Source organism: Bos javanicus, chromosome 24 (assembly GCF_032452875.1).
Source record: "Bos javanicus breed banteng chromosome 24, ARS-OSU_banteng_1.0, whole genome shotgun sequence".
In the NCBI taxonomy this organism is placed as follows: domain Eukaryota; kingdom Metazoa; phylum Chordata; class Mammalia; order Artiodactyla; family Bovidae; genus Bos; species Bos javanicus.
Window position 1 is genome coordinate 12776841 of NC_083891.1, and position 23772 is coordinate 12800612.

Genomic DNA, 23772 nt, shown 5'->3' on the forward strand with positions numbered 1-23772 from the left:
TTACAGCCTGAGTTCTCTTCTTTGGAAAATTGTTAACATTTGCTTTAAAAAGGTACACTCTTCAGATTAAAATTAATCAGAATCTAACAACATATTTTCCCAGTTCCTCAACTCTGGGGATATCAGAGAAAAGTAATATGTTTTCCTTTGAAAATAACTGATAATTATTGTTGTCATTTTAGATTGTGATGTTATTCTTGTAGCTATTTTGAATAAACCTGTTAGAAGTCAGGGATTTTAACCAGAAATATCCTTTCCAAAACAATCTCAATACATGCAAAAGTCATAACAGAGTGAGTCTGAATACAGAAGAGATTATTCCCATATGTTCCTAAGTAATTTAGCTGGTCAAAAGTCAAATATTAAAGGAAGAGAGCTGAGAGAAAGATTGAGCAACAGAATCATCAAAATGTTTAGACTAATAATTTATTAGAAAATAAGTGATAATGATAGGAAAATTTATTCCAAATGAATCAATATGCAGTAAATTTTCTAATATAGGTGTAATATATCAAAGAAAAATTTAAATAGCAAGAAAGTATAGATTTTCATTTTATAAGGGATCATTTATGTAGAAATTTATCTTCTTACTCTTCCCTCAAATCGCTTCTGTAAATTATATTATTCTGATAACACAGACATATTTTTTCACTGATCTAGATGATCAGGAGATTTTTACGTTAGGAATTGACATTGATGAGTTTCAGGACTCATCTCTATGTGTCTCTGAGCCCCCACAGAACAGCAAACTAATCTCCAGTAGTCCAACAGTTAAAATAATTGATGAAGTGTGTGTTGAAATCCCGAGAGAGAAGGGAGGAAGAAAGAATGAAGGGGCAGAGGAGTGGCTTGGAGAGGGGAGGGGAGGTGCTGATTTCACCCTGTAGCGTCAGGATTGCGTCAATTCGTGTTTCAGCCACGTCTAGAGTCTCGGAGACAAGCTTCTCTAACGAGCCAAAACAGGAACAGGGCTGGAAAATCACTGTGTGAGGGCGAGTGGACCTCTCTCGCTGCCTCTTCCCCACTCCCGGCTTAGGTCCCCTGAGCTTTGCACTGTTGTTTCCAGCGCTAGGAAAAGCCCCCTTCCCTTCAGATCGAGGCAAGTGAACCAAGCCAGAGGGTTTCCGTTCAGCACCTCGGACAGAATACGCAACAAAAAATGGCTCCGATCTCTACCAGCCGGGAAGAATTTGGTAAGCAAGTTACTCAACTTACAACTGCGATTGTTCCTTAAATACGCTGGTGTGTGTGTGTGTGTGTGTGTGTGTGTGTGTGTTTCCGTGGGATGTTGATAATAGATTCCCCAGGTAAACTGAAAGCAACATGAGAACTGTAAAACGGCAATAGTGGCTTACCTCTGTGGTTTCTCTCTTGATTATTTTTCTCCTTAAAATTGCTTTATGCTAGCGCGATTTTACATCCAAGAAGTTCCTAGTTATCCAGGTATCCCTGTAAATTGCAGCACGTGCTAAGTAAAGAGAAGAGATCTGTTTGCTTGCTGGTTTCATTAATTCTGTAGGTGATTTTTATTTGCATGAAAACCTGTATTTAACTAATTAGGGGAAGCCAAATGGTTCTGTGATTACAAAGGGTTTGATCTCAATATAAAATAACTTGACTAATAGGGCATTTAGAATGTATGTTTTATTGCAGAATGTACCATAAGGTATTTTTTCTCTGCTGTTTTTCTTGTATACTTGAAATATGCTGCTAGTGAAAGACAGAATCCTACGATGCTAGGGTTAAATAGAGTATTCAAAATTAATTAGCTGAGCCCATTCTATTTCACAGGTAACCAGAGGCCAGAGAAATAAGGGAAAATTTGCAGGTCTGTTAGCTAAAAACTACTGGGAACTATACTTAAGACTTACATTTTCCCGTTCAGTTTCCCTTTTCCTATATCTGTGCTTAACACCCTTACTCTCCTTCTCTGTTTTAGTGAAAAAAGAAGAAGAGAAAATATCAGAGATATTTCTTCAAATAGAAAAGTGTTATTTTAGGTTTCATTATATTCCAAAGGCAATACTTTGCTTTACATATATTCAGAAATATCAGGAAATTTATAGAAGTTTGTTATGAGACTGAGTGAAATGACAGATCTTTGCTTTCAAAAGTTTAGGGTCTTATTATTAGAGAGTACATGGGGAGTAGATGAATCTTTGTATATTAAATATTTTGCCTTTTGACATTAATATTAAATGAGACAATATGTGATATATTCAGGAAGGAATTTCTTTGACTGATTGAGTTTATATTGTTGTAATATGAGATGTATTCCCAGTTTCTGATTGAAAATTAGAAATATTTGAATACTGAGGAATTTTCAGATGCTGTGCTAGTTAAAAATATGTTCTGGTATGGGCCATAAGTCTATTTAGAAAAAAAAATTACTATTCCTTTTTAAAAATTTTTTCTTTCTTCATTGTTTAAAGAATAAAGAATAGTTTGCTTTTGCTCCTTAGACTTGGATGATTAGAAAGTCCAGAAGTGTTTTGTTTGTATGTTTGTTTTTTCTCCCCACAAAGACTTAAACAGAAGGTAAAACTGAAAAGCTGATAGTAAGTTTAGCTAATGATCTTTAGGTCTCACCTCATTTTCTTTCTGTAGCATCCACTGGTTTTTCTATCTCGTGAATTCAAAGTATATTTTTCATCTCTACACAATTCAGTTTATTGATATAATTAAACTACAGAGTATTTTTCATTAATGTGTTTCCTGTTTTATCTTCTTTGGTATCTTTGCTGTTGTCATTTCCTAATTATATATTATTTGAGTTCAGTTTTGTGATTATGAAATAGAAGTTTGAGGGATTGAGGAGCAGAAAAACAAAAGACTATTCTTTCAGGGATTAGTTAAGCAAGCCTTAGCCTTTTCCTTACTGGGACTTTTAACTTTATTATTCACTACTTGGGATGAAAAAATAGAATGCAATGGAGCCAAAAGCAGATATTATTACATTAGTTATATTAATTTTGATCATATTAAACATTGACTCAATTCACTGTATCCGTATATAGTAACACCGCTTTTACTTACACAGTGATATTAATCATTTGTTGGAGAATACGCTTACATATGGAACATGATAGGCTTCATGAATAATCAATGTTACATAATGTCAGTAATTAATGTGCCCTCATTCAAGGAATGAATGCCAATTTCAATTTGATCACCATTTGCCATGTGGAAATGTGCTAGGAAAAAAATCAGTTATGGATAAAATTGAACTCTAAATTATCTCTACCCACTCTTTTCATTACATTTTAAGGGATGATGATTCATCTATAACCATTCTTTGAGTTTTATCCTATCTAGATAATCAATTTGTAATTTGGATAATTCAGTATTTATTTGAAGAATTTGGGGTAAGTATACGAGTTTGTAGTCTTACAAGTTGTATAATATTAATATTCTGTTGTTCACCTTTTTGTTCTTTTCCCCCTAATATGTGTACATTTCTTTCACTGTAATTTGGATAGAAATTATTAATGTTTGTGATAATTGCAGATAATGTTCCATCATTTTTCTCAGCATTTGAAGAATGTGGCTTAGAATTACATAGTAAGAACTGATGCTTCTGGAAAGCCTCAAAATATCAATGAAAATATTATGAGTACTGATTCATGTATTTGACTCTATTTGTCTCATGTTAAGTGTGAAAACAAAGGTAGGTCATGATCATTTAGTATTCCCCCATCCTTAGCCTCAACCAAGTTTCATCCTTTCATTTTATTTATGAAAATTACTACAAGGAAGGATTTTCTGTTTATTCTCTATGTGGCACATCTGAGTTTTTTCCTGAAAGTTATATGAAATAGGCACATAATTCACCCAGAACAGTTGGAAAGCAATTCAATCTGTGCAACATACAGCAATTGCCAGCTTTAGGATGCTTTTCAAATAGGGTGTTTCCAACTCTGCTCCTTTAATGCATGTTATTGGTCATTTGATTTTTCAGATGAAATTCCCACAGTGGTGGGGATCTTCAGTGCGTTTGGCCTGGTCTTCACAGTCTCTCTGTTTGCGTGGATATGCTGTCAGAGAAAGTCATCCAAGCCTAGCAAGACTCCTCCGTATAAGTTTGTGCATGTGCTAAAGGGAGTTGACATTTACCCTGAAAGCCTGGACAGCAAAAAGAAGTTTGGAGCCGATGAGAAAAATGAAGTAAAGAATAAATCAGTGGTGCCAAAGAATTCATTGCATCTTGATCTTGAGAAGAGAGATCTAAATGGCAATTTTCCCAAAACAAATTTCAAAGCTGGCAGTTCTTCTGACCTGGAGAGCGTGACCCCAAAACTCTCTTCAGAAGGGGGAAAAGAGGTAGTTTCCCCCGATAGCTTAAAGTCCAGCACTTCTCTTACTTCAGATGAGAAACAGGAGAAACTGGGAACCCTCTTCTTCTCCTTAGAGTACAACTTTGAGAAGAAAGCATTTGTGGTAAATATTAAGGAAGCCCGTGGCTTGCCAGCCATGGACGACCAGTCAATGACCTCTGACCCATACATCAAAATGATGATTCTTCCAGAGAAGAAGCATAAAGTAAAAACCAGAGTTCTGAGAAAGACCTTGGACCCGGCTTTCGATGAGACCTTCACATTCTATGGGATACCCTACACCCAGATCCAGGAGCTGGCCTTGCACTTCACAGTCTTGAGTTTTGACAGGTTTTCAAGAGATGATGTCATTGGAGAAGTCCTGATTCCTCTGGCAGGAATTGAATTAACTAATGGAGAAATGTTAATGAACAGAGAGATTACCAAGAGAAATGTTAGGGTAATTAATTTTTAGTCTTTAAACATATTTATAAATAATCTTTTCTGTATCAAAAGGATTTTTATTAAAATGATGTCTTGTACATATCATCTTTGCCATGTTTAACTAGTATTGATCATAATCAACTGGGAGGAGGGAGACAGATAGATGAAAGCAAATTTAACCCACTACTGAAATGCTTAAAATATATCAATGATATAAAATAAATAGGGACACTTTATAGATTTATTTAATATTTATATAACTTTAATGAATTTCTATCACAAGTATTTTGACTAAGACTGCCACTAAAATGCAGACAAATATTTCTTACTCATTGCAAGTTAAAAAATATGTATCAATGTTAGCATAATTGAAATTGAAAATTAAATCAATTTATCCTGAGTATTTGAAGTTGTATTGACTTTTCATAGAATTGCTTCTTGAGGAAGAGGTACATCATTATATTGAATTATATTCACCCTTGTGTTGTATAACAGGAGTTACTCTGCTTTTGTAGTTACACTACTTTTGTAGTTCTAGAATTATTAGAAAATGATAAGACATCAATTAATCAAATTTAGTTGTATTTTTCCCTTAAATATGGAACTGACTCGATTCCAGCTGTGGTATTCTATAGAATACCATAAAGTTTGTTTTGACCACATCCTCACCTTTGTCTGTTCAAGTTAATGACAGTCAATATATAGAATTATTAAGTAGTTTGATACACCAGGCTGCTTAGTAGCACAATGGGAATAAAGATTTGTTTCCTATTCTTTTTCTTGGAGTGCTCATTCACACAGTTACCCCATAGTAGCTTTTTTTAATAAATATGTATTGCAGTTTTAGGAGCTCTAGTCAGCCATCATTCTTAGCTATAATCAAACCCCAAGTTACTTTTTGTTACTTTCAGTTAGAAATTGTACTTTGAGTTCTTGGTCATCTTATCTAATGTTAAAGTAAAAACAAGATCTAAATCTTATGTAAAAAATAAATTCTATGATACTATTCAAAGACAAAGCATGAAAAATTCCGAGTCAATTCTCTCCAATATTTAGCTCATTCCTTGGATTAAAGAAGGATTTGGGGTAGGGTTGGGGAAGAGAGTTCTAACTCCATTAGCCCTCTGGGCCAAGAGAACTGTGGGTGTCAGATTAAATTTCAGGTTTTCTGAATTCAAATTTTAATAATGTCTGTTCTAAAGGATTTGAAATAAAATCAAACTGAACATGAATCAATTGCCCATATACAGATATATTAAAATAATTAGATAATATTCATTACCATTAACAACTTAATTAAAGTGGAGAGTTAATTAAAAAGCAAAAAATTAAAAATACCTCTCTGTAAGCTATATTCTAAATATCCGCCTTAAAAACGTTTCTAGTGATGAGTGTGGCCAACTCATGAATTTTGACATTCTGCAGTACCCAAAAAGTCCACAAGATGGCAGATAGTTGTTCTTAGGAGGTGATGGCACTGCGTACATACTTTTAGTTACTCTGATTCTTTAGCACATTAAAGTAAACTAAGGAATTGTACATTTAAATAACAGTGCTATTATACCACTTCAAATGTTGACAAAAGTATATATTTCAAAACTAAAGAATACTAAAAACATTTTTATATCTTACCTCTTTTTGTTTAGAAATCTTCAGGACGGGGTGAGTTATTGATCTCTCTCTGCTATCAGTCCACCACAAATACTCTTACTGTGGTTGTTTTAAAAGCTCGGCACCTGCCTAAATCTGATGTGTCTGGACTTTCAGGTAAGAATACTTTGAAAAACATAGGCTCAATGAAAAATGAGCTATATATTGGGGAAAACAGTTAACAACACTGGCCTATGATTTTTATTTACCCTTTATTCACAATTACAAATGATGTGATCGTTCTTCTGTTTCTCATTTTATGGAATAAAAGTGTGAGTCAATGCCATTAACAAAAAGAAGAAAACTAAGTAGTTCTAAAATACAAGACTCAGTTTGTATGTGATAGATGTCTGATTGAATAAAATTGAAGCATAAGGCAAAAAAAATAAGCTATTAAGGAAAAGTTCTTAATTTTAATATTTTAAATGAGCCTGCTTAACCTTACACTTCTATTACTTTTATCTTTCCTTCAATTCATTATGTATCTATTGTCTGTTTTAAGAATTAGCTTTTAGTTTTGCGACTAGCTTTCACACACAAAAAAAACTTTGCTATATGAGAAAGAACATGTGACCTATGGGTTAAAATGATCTGAGTTCAAACCCTAACTCTTCTGTTTCTTAGCACAGTAATCTTGGTTATGTTTCTTAAACTCTATACAAACTGGACATAATAGTACTTATGTTGAAGGGGATTGTAAAGACTGGATATATACATATATGTGTATATATGTATATATATTTTATTCATATATATATTAACTCATATATATGTATTTATTCATATATATAATGAAATATATATATTTCATTCAATATCACCTAGAGCTATTATTAGTTATAATTTTATAATTAAGTAATGGAAGCTGAAAACATGATCTTAAAGATATAGGTTAGGAAGCTAAAATGAACTCATGCAACCAGAATAGGGCAAAATAATGTAATTAAATATTTGACAAAGTAGCATTATCTTAAAATCCACAGGACACATGTGACGCAAGGAATATAAATACAGGGTAACAGGAAACAAACACAGCAGGTGATTAAAGGACCACAGAAAAATTAAAACTGAAAAGGCATTGCCATTGTGAACTATAAACGCCCATTGCCCCATCCAAAGGAGAAAGCAGAGAGGTAGAGAGACTTACCCAAAGTCAGACAACTGAGTAAGGTTCAGTTCAGTTCAGTTCAGTCGCTCAGTCGTGTCCGATTCTTTACAACCACATGAATCGCAGCATGCCAGGCCTCCTTGTCCATTATCAGTAAGGTTAGATGCTGTGTAATGTTTTTTCTTTCTATTCTGTTCTTGCAAATGAGTTATTAGTAATCAGAATGTGTTAGAACATTCTCTTTCCTTCCCCTTTATGTCATCTCTTCATCCAGCCATTACAGTTCTTTCCTATCCTCTGTTATCTCTCATGTTTTGCATTCTTATTTTCAACTTGTTGACAAAAAAGAAGCCAAGCTTCATCCATATTTTCACTTCATTCTGACTCATTTTCATTATAATCACATTTTGCCGGTATGCAGTAATCTCTAAGGGCACTGTTATCTTGAGATCAGAGTTCCTGCCACGTTCTGCCAGTACATTGTCTATTGTGTATCATTGCAGATCCCTATGTCAAAGTGAACCTGTACCATGCCAAAAAGAGAATCTCTAAAAAGAAGACGCATGTGAAGAAATGCACCCCCAATGCAGTGTTCAATGAACTCTTTGTCTTTGACATTCCTTGTGAGGGTCTAGAAGAGATAAGTGTTGAATTTCTGGTTTTGGATTCTGAAAGGGGATCCCGAAATGAGGTGATTGGGCGGTTGGTCCTGGGAGCAGCAGCAGAAGGAGCTGGTGGAGAGCACTGGAAGGAGATCTGTGACTATCCCAGGAGGCAAATCGCCAAGTGGCACGCACTCTGTGATGGTTAGCACCATAGCCATGATGAATTGGAACTTAACGATTTTTACTAGGCAAGGAGAAATTTTCCTTTTTTTCCCCTGACATGTGAGTGCAAACTTTTTGTTGTTGTTGTTAGAAATGGATTGAATTAGCAGAAAGTAACTGTAAATGTGTATCATGATCATTTCCTCTTTATTAGAGAATCTGGATAAATTTTCATAAGATATTCAATTTCCCCTGCAGGTTAGCAGAGATATAAATAAACAAGTACTTGAGCATTTTAGGAATACTGCTCTGTAGTCTCAAATTATGGATGTGGTGATGATCTCATTGAACCACATCACTAAAAATCAATGTGATTATCAGGATTTAGAAATGAAAAGCATGCCTTCTCTTATGAAAATTCACCCATTGTTTATCAAGTGGAGAAATAAATTTTTCTTTAAACCCAAAGATATTAAAGAAATGTTCTAGATTGCTTTATTAATTATTGATATGTAATTTACAAATAGCTTTCCTGATTATAAAAGTATATGATTATTGTTCTTTGGTCTGTAATAATTTGACACAACTTTATCATAAGAGAGGTAACTTGGGTTTGTTGGGGGGAAAAAAAAAAGCAGTGAACAAAATGAGAAATCATTTTATTAAAGGGCTGAGTTGAGGACACTGTAGCCAAAATAGGATTTCCTCCCTCTGTGATTACATGTGAGTCAGATGTAAAATATAATCTCACATAAGACTCATGGCCTTGCATTATTCTCTTCTTGTGACAAGACTCAATGTGGCCTAAGAAAGCCCTATATATTTTTGTGAAGTTGTTGAGTTGGCTAATGAGTAAAGAAATACACTTCAGCTACAAATCCAGTTAGAAATGCAGTTTTCTTAGAGGAAATACGTATAGTTTCTAAGGGTACATTCAAGTGTATCCCTTGAACACAGAGAGGTCATGGGTGACCAAGTCTTCATTTGCTTGTTCTCTCCCAGAGAGGACTAAGTTACTATTTCAAAAGAAATGAAGACAAAAAGTCAAAAAGTTTCAGTCATTGCTAGTTAGAAAATTTTACTTTAACCAACAAATTATAGAAAATTGTCATACGGCAAGCCTAATATACTTAACATATGTTCATACATAACAAATGTATGCTGCCAAATTAACACAGCAAAGTACGTTTCACTATCTTTTCTAGGCTAATTTGTCTTGAGCTCTTGTCTGTGGACCAGTTTATAAACTTGTATCTTGTACTGCTTTCCAGTACCAGGGCTCTGTGATTACTTGGAAAGAATTTACTTGAGGTAATGTCACTGTATTTGAGTGTTTAGAAAAGTAAGAGTGAAACTCAGGTACAGTTGAATTTTAAATATGCAAGTTAGAAATGAAGTCTACTGAAAAATTTACATTTTGAGTCAGGTTTTGTGTCAGTGCTCTAGCAGTTTTTGAGAATGTGTTTGATATCGCAGTGTTTGTAAAATCTATGACAGTACATTTTCCAAACAACATATACATACCTTTAATGATTATGCTGAAAGTAGGAAATGTTTTTTACACTCTGTATACAAAAATTGAAATCAACCCCTCTTTTGTGCTTTAAGATGATTTTGGAATTAAACGAGATTATTCTCCAATCATTGTTTTCATGCCATCACAAAGTCATGTCACAGCATCTTGGTCCACTCAGCATTTCTGTGAAATGAATTGTAGTCAGTATACGGTTTGAGTAAATCCTATGGCCTTTTTATGTTTGTATATTTGGTATCATGGGCCAAGAAATATAATATATTTTGAAGCCCTGAAACATTAAAAAATGTAAATCCTAAGTATCCTTCACAGTTGCCAGAGGTTAATGGTGGTACCAAGCAAAGTATGGTCATTGGAGGAGGGACAATAAAGCCAATGGAAAATAATTACAAAATGACAATAACTAACTTGTAAATAGTTTTTAGTTTTTTTTTTTTTAATTTAAAGTGTTTTTCACTGTGAAAAGTCAAGTAAAACTGTTAAGTAAAGAGAAGAAAAACTAGAACAGAATTGAAGCAGGCAGAGGCACAGTGATCGCATTATCTTCTGAAAATTCTGTTTTATATGGTATTACAATATCAGTGTGATCTTGAATTCTGTTACAAATTCTGCACTGTATTAAACATATAAATTAATTGTTTGTCTTATTAGCCAATCTAACCACTCTAGTGGGGAGATGTCCATGTTTGAAGAACTGTGTAACTTAGTAACTGATTCGTTCTGATGCTGTAACTTAATGGAAGTGGTTTGGAAGGAAGCATGGTGTATGAGGTGGTGTCTGTGCTTTTGTGCCAGCTCTGTATGACGTTTGTAAGATCATGTTTATAAAACATGAATAAATGGCTGCTTTTGCCCAACACATTTCAACTCAAACTTTTCTGTCAGTGGATTCTCTTCTTTCTTTCTAAGTTCTCAAGTTTCCCTAACAGGTCATCTGGCACAGATTAAGGAACATAATGACTTGGCACCAGGATCTCCACATATCTTGCTGTATTTTGGTTAATCTTCATAAAACTCATTCAGAACAGATACCATTATCTATCTACAGGAGAAAACCTTGAAGCTAAAGGAGCTTTGGCAGTTGACTCAAGTTCAAATGGATGGTATGTGAAAAGATTTCCTCATATCCCTCACTCTTCTCGCTATGGCAGGCCAATCTCCTCCAGGAATCCTCATAAACTGGCTCTGTTATATCCTTAAAATGGTTCATGCCCACATTCTTTAACTATTTCTTTATGTATTTTGTTCCCTTCATCATTTTCTATCACAATTTTTAAATTTAATCTTCCTTTTACTGTCTTTTATGATTTTATTTCTCACTTCAGTCTCTTTCATTACCTGTTTCATTTTGGGGCTTCCCAAGTGGTACTCTTTACCACTTCCCAGGTGGTAAAGAATCTGCTTGCTAATGCAGGAGACATAAGTGACTTGGATTTGATCCCTGGGTCTGGAAGTTCCCCTGCAAGAGGGCACAGCAACCCACTCCAGTATTCTTGCCTGGAAAGTCACTGGGTGGCTATAGTCCATATGGTTGCATAGAGTAGGACATGACCGAAGTGACTTAGCACACATTTTATATTACTATCTTTTACTTGCTTTTTAATTTTTCCTACATCTTTTCATTGGATAGATTTATTTAGTAAAATGGTATTGAAATGGAAGTCTTTATCTCTTCCAAAGAAAGGTAAGAAAAAACCTGAGGACATATGCAGCGCTTCCTTTAGACACCAGCTAAAGTAAATGGAGCTATGGTATTAATCACAAGGAGGATCAGCCTTTTTTTTTTTTAAACAGCACTAGTCTATATGGAGGTGTTCTGTGTTATCATACTTGGATAAACAGCTTTGTAAATGTAGTACAACCAAAATATGCTTCCATTATATTTTTGTTCTAAAGCACATTAATTGTATTGAGTGTGCCCATATATGTCAAAAGACTTAGTTGATAATTACATTTAAGTGCTCAAATATATTTTAGGCCTACTTAGCAAAAGCAACCAGGGACACTGAGGAGATTTTCTGTGAAATTAGTCATTAGAAAAATGCTGATTAAAACCACAATGAGATATCAACCACACCTTACTAGAGTGTCCAAAATCAAAGAGTTTGAACATGCCAAGTGTTGGTGAGAATTTTTTTGAAATTATAGCAGGTTTTTAATAGAAATTGATAATCTGATTCTAAAATTGATACAAATATACAAGTACCTAGAATACATGAAACAACTTTGAAATAAAGAACAAATGGTACAGGGCGATGGTGGCCTCATAGAACAAGTTGGGGAGCTTTCCTTCCTCTGCTACTTTCTGAAAGAGTTTGAACAGGATAGGTGTTAGCTCTTCTCTAAACTTTAGGTAGAATTTGCCTGTGAAGCCATCTGGCCCTGGGCTTTTGTTTGTTGGAAGATATTTTATCGTACTTAAGATTTTTGTGCTTGTGATTTATCTGTTCATATTTTCTCTTTTTTCATGGTTTACTTTTGGAAGGTTACACTTTTCTAAGGATTTGTCCATTAATTCCAAGTTGTCAATGTTATTGGCATATAGTTGCTCATAATAGTCTCTTATGATTCTTTGTATTTCTGTGTTGTCCATTGTATCTTCTCCTTTTTCATTGCTAATTTTATTGACTTGAGTCTCTTCCTTTTATTTCTTGATGAGTCTGGCTAATGGTTTGTCAGTGTTATCTATTCAGAGAAACAGCTTTTAGTTTTATTGATCTTTGTTATCAGTTCAGTTCAGTCACTCAGTTGTGTCTGACACTTTGTAACCCCATGGACTGCAGCACACCAAGCTTCCCTGTCTATCATCAACTCCCAGAGCTTGCTCAAACTCCTGTCCATTGAGTCAGTGATGCCATCCAACCATCTCATCCTCTGTCATCCCTTTCTCCTCCTGCCTTCAAATTTTCCAGGATCAGGGTCTTTTCCAATGAGTCAGTACTTCGCATCAGGTGACCAAAGTATTCGAGCTTCAGCATCAGTCCTTCCAATGAATATTCAGGACTGATTTCTTTTAGGATGGACTGGTTGGATCTCCTCGCTGTCCAAGGGACTCTCAAGAATCTTCTCCAACAACACAATTCAAAAGAATCAATTCTTCAACGCTCACTCTCACATCCATACATGACTACTGGAAAATCTATAGCTTTGACTAGATGAACCATTGTTGGCAAAGGAATATCTCTGCTTTTTAATATGCTGTCTAGGTTTGTCTTAACTTTTCTTCCAGGGATCAAGTGTCTTTTAATTTCATGGCTGCAGTCACCATCCACTGTAATTTTGGAGCCCAAGAAATTAAAGTCTGTCACTGTTTCCCTTATTTCCCCACCTGTTTTCCCATGAAGTGATGGGACTGGATGCCATAATCTTAGTTATTTGAATGTTGAGTTTTAAGCCAGTCTTTTCACTCTTCTTTTTCACTTTTATCAAGAGGCTCTTTAGTTCCTCTTCACTTTCTGCCTTAAGGATGGTGTCATTTACTTATCTGAGGTTATTGATATTTCTCTCAGCAATCTTGATTCTAGCTTGTGCTTCATTCAGCCTGGCATTTCACATGATGTATTCTGCATAGAAATTTAATAAGCAGGGTGACAATATACACCTTGATGTACTCATTTCCCAGTTTGGAACCAGTATGTTTTGCCACATCCAGCTCCAACTGTTGCTTCTTGACCTGCATACAGATTTCTCTGGAGGCAGGTAAGGTGCTCTGGTATTCCCATCTCTTTCAGAGTTTTCCAGAGTTTGTTGTGATCCACACAGTCAAATGTTTTGGTATAGTCAATAAAGCAGAAGTACATGTTTGTCTGAAATTCTCTTGCTTTTTTCTATGACCTTTGCTATAGTCTACTTCATTTATTTTCATATTTTTGCTCTGATCTTTATTATTATTATTATTATTTTTACTTTTACTAACTTTGAGGGTTTTTTTTTTTATTTTTTTCTTTTCTTCTAGTTGCTTTAGGTGTAAATTTTATTTGATGTTTCTCTTGCACCTTGTAGTAGGTGTGTATTGCTGTTAACTTCCCTCTTAACACTGCTTTTACTGCATTCTATAGGTTTTGAATTGTCATATTTTCATTATCAATTTTTCTAGGTATATTTTGCTTTCTTTTTTGATTTTTTCAGTGGTCTGTTCATTATTCAGAAGTATGTGTTTTAGGCTTCATGTTTTTGTGTTTTTTATAGTTTTTTTCCCATGTAGTTGATATATAATCTAATAACATTGTGATTAGAAAAGATGGTTGAAATGATATCAATTTTTAAAAATTTACCAAGGCTTGATTAATGGCCCAAGATGGGATCTATCCTGGAGAATGTTCCATGTGCATTTGAAAAAAAAAAGTAAAATCTATTGTTTTTGGATGAAATACTCTGAAGATATCTGTTAGGTCCAACTGGTCCAATGTACTGTTTTAAGCTTGTATTTCCTTGTTAATTTTCTGTCTGCATGATCTGTCCATTGGTGTGGGTAGGGTATTAAAATCCCTCAGTATTATTATGTTATTATTGATTTCCCTTTATTAGTTGTTAGCATTTGTCTTATGTATTGATGTGCTCCTATATTGGATATATATATTTATAATTGTCATGTCTTCTTCTTGGATTAATCCCTTGATCATTATGTAGTGACCTTTGTCTTTTATAATGGTCTTTATTTTGAAGTCTATTTTTTCTGATATAAATATTGCTACTCCTGCTTTCTTTGGTCTCTGTTTGCATGGAACATCTTTTTCCAGTCCCTCTGTGTGTGTGTCTTATGTTTGAAGTGAATCTCTTGTTCACAGCATTATAGCAGTCCTATTTTGCATCCATTCAGCCAATATATGTCTGACAAAGTAGAAAGATGTGTGTTTATCTTCTCCTACAAGAACCCCAAAATTACAACTAGCTGGTGCACAATCATTGATAGGAGAATGTTGGAACCCACCAAAAGAAGATAAGCCTCTTAGTCTCATCCATCAGAAGGCAGACAGAATGAAAAGCACAATCACAGAAAACTAATCAAAATGATCACATGGATCACAGCTTTGTGTAACAATGTAACAATGAGCCATGCATGTAGAGCCACCCAGGATGGACAGATCATGGTGGAGAGTTAGGACAGAATTCTGTCCATGGGAGAAGGAATGGCAAACCACTTTAGCATTCTTGCCTTAAGAACCCCATGAACAGCATGAAAAGGCAAAATGATATAAAATTGAAAGATGAACCCCCCAGGTCTGTAGGTGGCCAATACGCCACCACAGAAGACAAGAGAAATAGCTCCAGCAGGAATGAAGAGGCCAAGCCAAAATGGAAATGATGCCCAACTGTGGATGTGTCTGGTGGTGAAAGTAAAACCCAATGCTGTAAAGAACAATATTGCATAGGAACCAGGAATATTAGGTTCATGAATCAAGGTAAATTAGACATGGCCAAATAGGAGATGGCAACAGTGAACATCAATATTTTAGGAATCAGTGAACTAAAATGGATGGGAAAGGATGAATTTAATTCAGATGATCATTATATCTACAACTTTCGGAAAAAATCCCTTAGAAGAAATGGAGTAGGCCTTGCAATACAATACAAAATGTAGTACTTGGGTGCAATCTCAAAAATGACAGAATGATCTCGATATATTTCCAAGGCAAACCACTCAATGTGACGGTAATCCAAGTCTATGCCCCAACACTGAGGCTGAAGAAGTTGAAGTTGAATCATTCTATGAAGCACTATAAGACCTGCTAGAACTAACACCAAAAAAAAAAAAAGAAAAGAAAAAAATGTCCATTGCACCATATGGGACTAGAAGGCAAAAGTAGGAAGTAAAGAGAGACCTAGAGTAACAGGCAAGTTTGGCCTTGGAGTACAAAGGCTAACAGAGGGGCAAAGGCTAACGGAGTTTTACCAAGAGAACAAACTGGTCATAGCAGACATTTTCTTCCAATAACATAAGAGATGACTCTACACATGGATATCACCAAATGGTCAATACTGAAATTAGTTTGATTATATTCTTTGCAGACAAAAATCAAGATGCTGTATACAGGCAGCAAAAACAACACGTGGAGCTGACTGTGGCTCAGATCATGAGCTCTTTGTTGGAAAATTCAGACTTATATTTAGAAAGTAGGGAAAACCACTAGGCCATTCAGGTATGACCTAAATCAAATCCCTTATGATTACACAGTGGAAGTAACAAATAGATTCAAGGGATTAGATCTGATAGACAAATGCCTGAAGAACTATGGACAGAGGTTCATAACTTTGTATAGCAGGGGGTGATAAAAACCATCTCCCTAAAAAATAAATGCACAAATGCAAAATGGTTGTCTGAAGAAGGCTTACAAATAACAGAGAAAAGAAGAGAAGAGAAAGACAAAGGACAAAAGGAAAGATATATTTATCTGAATGCAGAGTTGCAAAGAATACCAAGGAGAGATGAGAAAGCCTTCTTAAGTAAACAGTGAAAATGAGAGAGAGAGAAACAATAGAATGGGAAAGACTAGTGATCTCTTCAAGAAAATTAGAGATACCAATGGAACATTCCATGCAAAGATGGGCACAATAAAGTACAGAAACAGTATGAATCTAACAGAAGCAGAAGATAGTAAGAAGTGGGAAGGATATACAGAAAAACTGTACAAAAAAAAGGTCTTAATGACCCAGATAACTGTGATGGTGTGATCACTTACCTAGAGCACTCATCAGGAAGTGTGAAGTCAAGTGGGCCTTACGAAGCATTACTATAAACAAACCTAGTGAAGGAGATGGAATTCCAGCTGAGATACTTCAAATACTAAACGATGATGCTATTAAAGTGTTGCATTCAATATGCCAGGAAATTTGGAAAACTCAACAGAGTCTAAAGGACTGGAAAATATCAGCTATCAATCCAATCCGAAAGAAGAGCAATGCCAAAGAATATTCAAACTCCTACACAATTACTCTCTTTTCACATGCTAGCACAGAAATGCTCAAAATTGTTCAAGCTAGGCTTCAACAATACATGCATTGAGAATTTCCAGATGTACAAGTTGGATTTAGAAAAGACGGAGGATCCAGAGATAAAGATGCCAACATATGTTGGGTCATAGAAAAAGCAAGGGAATTCCAGAAAAAAACAACTTCTGTTTCATCAACTACACTAAAGCCTTTGACTGTGCAGATAAAAGCAAAGTGTGGAAAATTCTGAAAGAGATGGTGATACAGGGCCACCTTCCTTGCCTCCTGAGAAAACTATATGCAGGTCAAGAAGCAACAGTTACAACCGGACATGGAAGAATGAACTGGTTTAAAATTGAGAAAGGAGTACATCAAAACTGTATATTGTCTCCCTGCTTATTTAATTTATCATATAAAATGCTGGGCTAGATGAAGCTCAATCTGGAATCAAAATTGCCAAGAGAAATATCAATAACTTCAGACATGCAGATGACACCACCTTAATGGCAGAAAGCAGAGAGGAACTGATGAGCCTCTTGGTGAAGATGAAAGAAGAGAGTGAAAAAGCTGACCAGAAACTCAATATTCAAAAAGCTAAGGTCATGACATCCAGTCCCATCACTTCATGGCAAACAGATGGGCGAAAAAATGGAAACAGCAACAGACTATTTCCTTCAGCTCCAAAATCACTGTGGATGATGACTTCAGCCATGAAATTAAAAGACACCTGCTCTTCGGAAGAAAAACTGTGACAAACCTAGATAGTGTATTAAAAAGCAGAGATATCACTTGCCGACAAAAGTCTGTCTACTCAAAGCTATGGTTTTTCCAGTAGTCATGTATGGATGTGAGAGCTGGACCATAAAGAAGACTGAGCACCAAAGAATTGATGCTTTTGAACTGTAATATTGGAAAATACTCTTGAAAGTCCCTGGACAGCAAACATATCAAACCAGTCAATCCTAAAGGAAATCAAGCATGAATATTCATTAGAAAGACTGATGCTAGAGCTGAAGTTTCTATACTTTGGCCACCTGAAGCAAAGAGCAGACCCATTGGAAAAGACCTTGATGTTTGGAAAGATTGAAGGCAGGAGAAGGGGACAATAGAGGATGAGATGGCTGGATGGCATCATTGACTCAATGCATATGAGTTTGAGCAAACTCTGGGAAATAATGGACAGTGAAGCCTGGCATGCTGCAGTTCATGCAGTCCCAAATAGTTGGACATGGCTGAGTGACAAAACAACAAATGTCTTTCATTGGAGCATTTAGCCTATTTATGTTTACAGTAATTTTTATATGATCCCATTACCATTTACTTTATTGTTCTGGGTTTGTTTTTATAGGCCTTTGCTGTGTTTCCTGTGTAGAGAAACTTCTTTAGCATTTGTTCAAGAGCTGATTTGGCTGTGGTGAATTCTCCTAATTTTTGCTTGTCAGTAACACTTTTGATTTCTCCTCAAATCTGAAAATGGTCCTATGTGGATAGAGTATTCTTAGTTATAGGTTTTTCCTTTTCCTCACTTTATAAATATTCCTGACATTTCCTTTTGGTTGAAATGTTTCTGTTGAAATATCAGGTGTTAGCCTTATGGGCATCCGTTGCATATGTTGCTTTTCCTCTGCTGCTTTTATCATTTGTTCCTTGTATTTGATTTTTTTTTAGTTTGATTAATATGTGTCTTGATGAGTTTCTCTTTGTATTTATCCTGTATTAGACTCTCGGCTTCCTGGACTTTGGTGGCTATTTCCTTCCCCATTTTAGGGAAGTTTTTGGTTATCTCTTCAAATACCTTTTCTTGCCCTTTCCTTTTGCCTTCTTCTGGGACTCCTATAATTTGAATGTTGGGGTGTTTTATGTTGTTCTAGAGGTCTCTGAAACTGTCCTCATTTTTTACCCGTTTTCCTTTATTCTTCTCTGCTTCAGTTACTTCCAGCATTTTATCTCTCAGCTCATTTATCCATTCTTCTGCCTCAGTTACTCTACTGTTGGTTTCCTCTAGAACATTTTTATTCTCAGTTATTACACTGTTCATTATTGACCATTTATTCTTTAATTCTTCCAAGTCCTTGTCAAATTTTTACTGTACACCTCTATTCATGCCTCCAGTTTATTTATCCATGACTTTATTTTGTTTGCAAGATTTTGGAGCATCTTTACTATCTTTGGCATCACAAAGAGTTGCATACAACTGAGTGACTAACACTTTCACACTTCCTACTGTCATTATTCTGAATTATTTTTCAGGTAGACTCCTTATCTCTTCCTCATTTGTCTGGTCTGATGGGTTTTACCATGTTCCTTCACCTGCTGCATATTTCTATATCTTTTCATTTTGTTTATTTTATTGTGCTTGGGTCTCCCTTCTGCAGGCTGGATGGTTGTAGTTTCTCTTAGTTGTGGAGTCTGCCCTCCATGGGTTGGGTTTGACCAGGGCCTTGTGAAAATTTCTTGGTTGGTGGGATGTTTTCCTTGTCCTGGTGGATGGAGCTGGATCTCATCTCTCTGAAGGGCAGTGCTGTGTCCAATAGTATGTCTTGGGGGTGTCTATGGGTTTGGTATGGCTTTATGCTGCCTGTTTGCTGCTGTGCAGAGTAGTGTTCCTGTTTTGCTGAAGGACTGGTGTGAGGGATATTGTACTGGGGCTTCCTGACTCTTTCATGAGCTTGGTCTAAGTGTAGAAATGGAGGCCTTTGTGCAGGCTCCCCTCTATTAATGTTCCATTGAGTTTGGAGTTATCTGATGGTCCAGAGTCCTGGAGTTGAGTCTCCTGCCTCTGGAGTTCAGTCCTTACCTCTTACAGTAGCATTAAGATTTCTCAGGCCACACAGCACATAAGACAAAACCACTAGATTAATAGTGAAACAATTCTCACCATCCAGGAAAACCCAAAGATATTCACAGAATTATATGAGAACAGAAGAGGAAGAAAGGAGAAATAGGAAAAAAAGGAGAATTGAAAGAGAAGAAAGTAATCAAGTCAACTGTCAAATCCCTAAGTGAATATGGGTACTAAAATTAGATTCTCAAAGATACAAAATTAATAACAAAATATCAGAAAGCAAAAATTAAAAACCAAGAATAAAAATTAAACTCTTAAAAGTACAATGTCAAAACAAAATATTGAACACAAAAATACGGAATTTATTTAAAAATAAGGTGTCTTTTTTTAAAAAGACAAAAGTAGGTGATAAAACATAAAAATGAAAGGAGTAATAATGGACCATATTAGGGCAATATGAAAAAAAGGGAAGGGGAGGTTAAAAAATAAAATTAAAAAATAACAAAAATTAAAATAGGGGGCGGGAACTATTTATAGGTGGGTAGTGAGAGGAATGTCCATATGGTTCCTCCACTTTCCTGTTTCAGTCAATTTGCCTACTTAGAAGGTCCTCCAATATATCTCAGAACGTCTCTGGACATGTTGTGGGCAGTGTGGGGTCAGTTCAAACTCAAATCTTTTCTTGCTCCAGCTTGTACTTACTCTCAAAATCTACAGTATCCCCTAAAGAACATAGTGTCATATTAATTACAGGATTTTGATCTACCACAGCTGTCATTTTTGGGGTGATTCTCCCTTCTTTCCTTTGCTTAAGATTCCACTTGGATTTTTGACCCAACTCTGCTTAGATTTTTGACCAGTCTGCTTAGACTGGTGGCTCAGATGGTAAAGAATCTGCCAGCAAAGTGGGAGACCTGGGTTTGATCCCTGGGTTTGGAAGATGCCCTGGGGGAGGGCATGGCAACCCAGTCCAATATTCTTGCCTGGAGAATCCCATGGACAGAGGAGCCTGGTGGGCTACAGTCTGTGAGGTCACAAAGAGTTGGACACAACTGAGCAACTAACACTTTCACTTTCTGGTTTTAAGTCTCTCTCCAGTGTTTGATCACCTCCATGACATGAGAGGGTGAGAGTGGCTGCTTATTAGGGCTCACTTGCTCAGTTATGCTGTGGAGAGGGAGGGAATGCTACAAATGCCACTGGCATGTGTGGGAAGCACTCTCCGTCTGGACCGTACAGCGTGGTCACCACAGCCCAAACGGGGCCATGCGCCTCCCAAGGGAGTTGGTTCCAGTTTGTGGGGCCCTTGGCAGAGACAAGCCTCTTGGGCTCCAAGCTGCAACATGTGGGGGGTGCCAGTCTTAGGCAGGTTGTGCACTTCCCTAGTGGAGCTGTCTTGGGCTGTGACACACTTATCAGATTTGAGTCGCTCAGAATCCCAGGAAGACGTGGGTGGTGACACACAGCCCCTCATGGCTTCATGGTAGATGCATCCTTGCCTTCCACCTCCACCAGGCGCATGCCTGCTTCTCTGCCTCTTGGGCCATAGACCAGAGCCAGCTTGCCCCATTTCATTATTCACCAGGGCATGGTCCTTTGTTCTGTGAATTCACCAGAAGTGAGCATTAGAGCCTTGTCATGGGAGTGCTCCTTTGTTTCTCTGGTTGTTCCAGGATTTTCCCTGTTCTACCTGTGTGGTGTCACATTAGCCCTGTATCTTCACAGTATTCAACACTCATCCTTTCCCTGAGGACTGACACCTGCAACTCAAGTCTCCTCACTGAACCCCCACTCACTGTGGGCTGACGTGAGCATGTGAGTTGCTTCTCGGCTGAAAATTGCCATTATGCACAATGTCTCTGGTGAATTTCCCCCATTTTGTCTCATTTTACTTCCTTCTGATGTTCCTAAGCTTCCCCCGACCCTACCTGTGAAGGGGTTTCCTATTGTGCAGAAGCTTCTCCTACTTCAGGGACCCCTCCCCAGGACAGGGCTCCACATTTTGAAATCCTTTGTCTCTGTTTTTGTCTATATCTTTTGTCCTATCTTATTCCAGGGAGTTTGATTTACCTTTCTGGACATCTGGGTTCCTCTGCCAGCCTTCAAAAGTTGTTCTGTGGGAATTGTTACACATGCAGATGATCTTTTGATGTATTTGTGGGGGAGAAGGTGGTCTCCCTCTCCTATTCCTCCGTCATCTTGAAGCCACCACCGTTGGTGAGAATTTGAAGGAATTAGTTGGTTCCTACACTGCTCATTGAAATATAAAATGCATATTTTCTTTGAGAAGCAGTTTCTTAAGTCATCAGTTTCTTAAAAAGTTAAAAATACAACTGCCAAATGACCCAGTCATTCCACTTCCAGGTATTTACCTAAGAGAGAAGAAATCATGTGTTTGCACAGAGACTCACATATTAATTTTTGTAGAAGCTTTTTCTGTAATAGCCCCAAATTGGATGCAATCTAATTGTTCAGCAACAAGTGAATGAATAAATAGTGTTGTATCCACACAATAGAATGTTACTGCACAATGAAAATGAATGAACAATTGATACATGCAATACCATATATGAATCTTAAGAAACTAGTTATTTCCCCATGGAGTCCTCAACAAGGTAGAGTGTATAATGTATGATTTAATTAATAGGAAATATTTGAAAATACAAACTTATTTGTAGTGATAAAAGGCAGATAAGTGTTTGCTTGGGATTTTAAGAGGTAATCTGGACTTGTGAGAATGAAAGAGATTAAAAGAGAATAGGAAGACATTTGAGGGATGATGAATGTGTTCATTTTCTTCATTGTGATAATGTTTCCATGAGTATATACATATATAAAAATTTTACAGTTTACCATATGTCTCAATTATACTTCAATAAAGCTGTTAAAAATGTGTAAGATAGAACCCATTAATAACTTTAAGAAAAATAAATAGCAATATTATTGTTATTACCAGCAATAGGTTTCTGAAAATTCGTATTTAACATGTTTTGAGATAATTTTTTTTCCATAATGTGCATTTCCCCAGAAATATGTAATTAGAGAACTGCTTTTTAAGTCTTTTGTGATGTTTTCTGTCTAGTCATACTGCCTATTCAGTAATTTAAACAGATTTTAAAATTTTCTTCTACTTTTAGGAAATTTATTTTTGAGTTTAATTTTGCTTATAGTTATATAAAATATTATATTTTATGAAGATATATTTACAAATAAAACAATTAACAAAAACCTATCTATTCCTACAATCCCTTCTCTCCCATACATAATGAATTTTAAACTTTGGGTTAATTCTTCCAGTTTTTAATATATACAAATATGTACGTGCATTCACATTTTTCTGTTTATCAGATGAACAAAAGCATGCTAACAATCAGTAGCCAGACTAAAAAAAAAAAATAAAAAAATAAGAGAGAATTACAATTGAAAGCTATAATGAGAACATGATTAATTTAACAATATAAAATTATCACATATAATTGGGGGGGGGGTGGTCAAGCAGAGTGATGTGGTAAGTGGAAGTGCATACAAGCACATATTTTCATCCACCCAGCCAAGAAACATCTTTTACTATTGTGATTATGTAACTATTACTCACATAAATACATTGTATCATGATTGTTCAACAGAAAAATAGTAGAACTCTATATCATCAAAACTAGGATTTAATGGAAAAACCTGTAATCACTTTTTAAAATCCAGATGCCTATCAGAATTATCTTGAAAATTCTTGAAAAATATAAATGCCCAATTTAAAACATAAATTGCCTATTTCTGAAATTTTCCATTTAATATTTTTGAACTGTGCTTGACAGAGGGTAATTGAAATCGAAGAAAGTGAAATGGAAGGTAAAGGGATCCACTGTAATCCATTAGAAGCTATATGCATATAGTAGACATCCCAAACATTTTCAAATTAATTTTGTGGTGAATTGTGTTTTACCATTTGTTTCTTAGCATTGGATTTACACTCCCAACTTCTAGTATTAAGCTAGTACTAAAGTGATTCTATATTCCTTTATAAGACATTATCTGAGGTCAAGGAACATAATTTAAAAAAGCGTCTGCCTGCAATGCAGGAGACCTGGGTTCGATCCCTGGGTCAGGAAGATCCCCGGAGAAGGAAATAGCAACCCACTCCAGTACTCTTGCCTGGAAAATCCCAAAGACAGAGAAGCCTAGTAGACTACAGTCCATGGGATCGCAAAGAGTTGGACACCGCTGAGTGACTTCACAAGAGAAAT

The 23772-nt window shown here is 35.9% G+C and overlaps 1 protein-coding gene across 1 annotated transcript; it reads left to right on the forward strand.

The window, feature by feature from the left end:
• Window positions 1-881: 881 nt before the first annotated feature.
• Window positions 882-10689, forward strand: SYT4 (synaptotagmin 4). The gene is made up of 4 exons (XM_061399572.1): window positions 882-1193; window positions 3959-4773; window positions 6404-6524; window positions 8019-10689. Exons 1-4 carry the CDS (start codon window positions 1160-1162, stop codon window positions 8324-8326), a joined length of 1278 nt encoding a protein of 425 aa, XP_061255556.1. The 5' UTR covers window positions 882-1159; the 3' UTR covers window positions 8327-10689.
• The last annotated feature ends 13083 nt before the right edge of the window (window positions 10690-23772 follow it).

Bases quoted from the DNA above. Each gene is read 5' to 3' on its own strand.
- SYT4 (XM_061399572.1), top strand. From the start codon at position 1,160: ATGGCTCCGATCTCTACCAGCCGGGAAGAATTTG. The intron at 1,194-3,958 runs GTAAGCAAGTTA...TTGATTTTTCAG, and splicing joins TACCAGCCGGGAAGAATTTG to ATGAAATTCCCACAGTGGTG. The intron at 6,525-8,018 runs GTAAGAATACTT...GTATCATTGCAG, and splicing joins TGATGTGTCTGGACTTTCAG to ATCCCTATGTCAAAGTGAAC.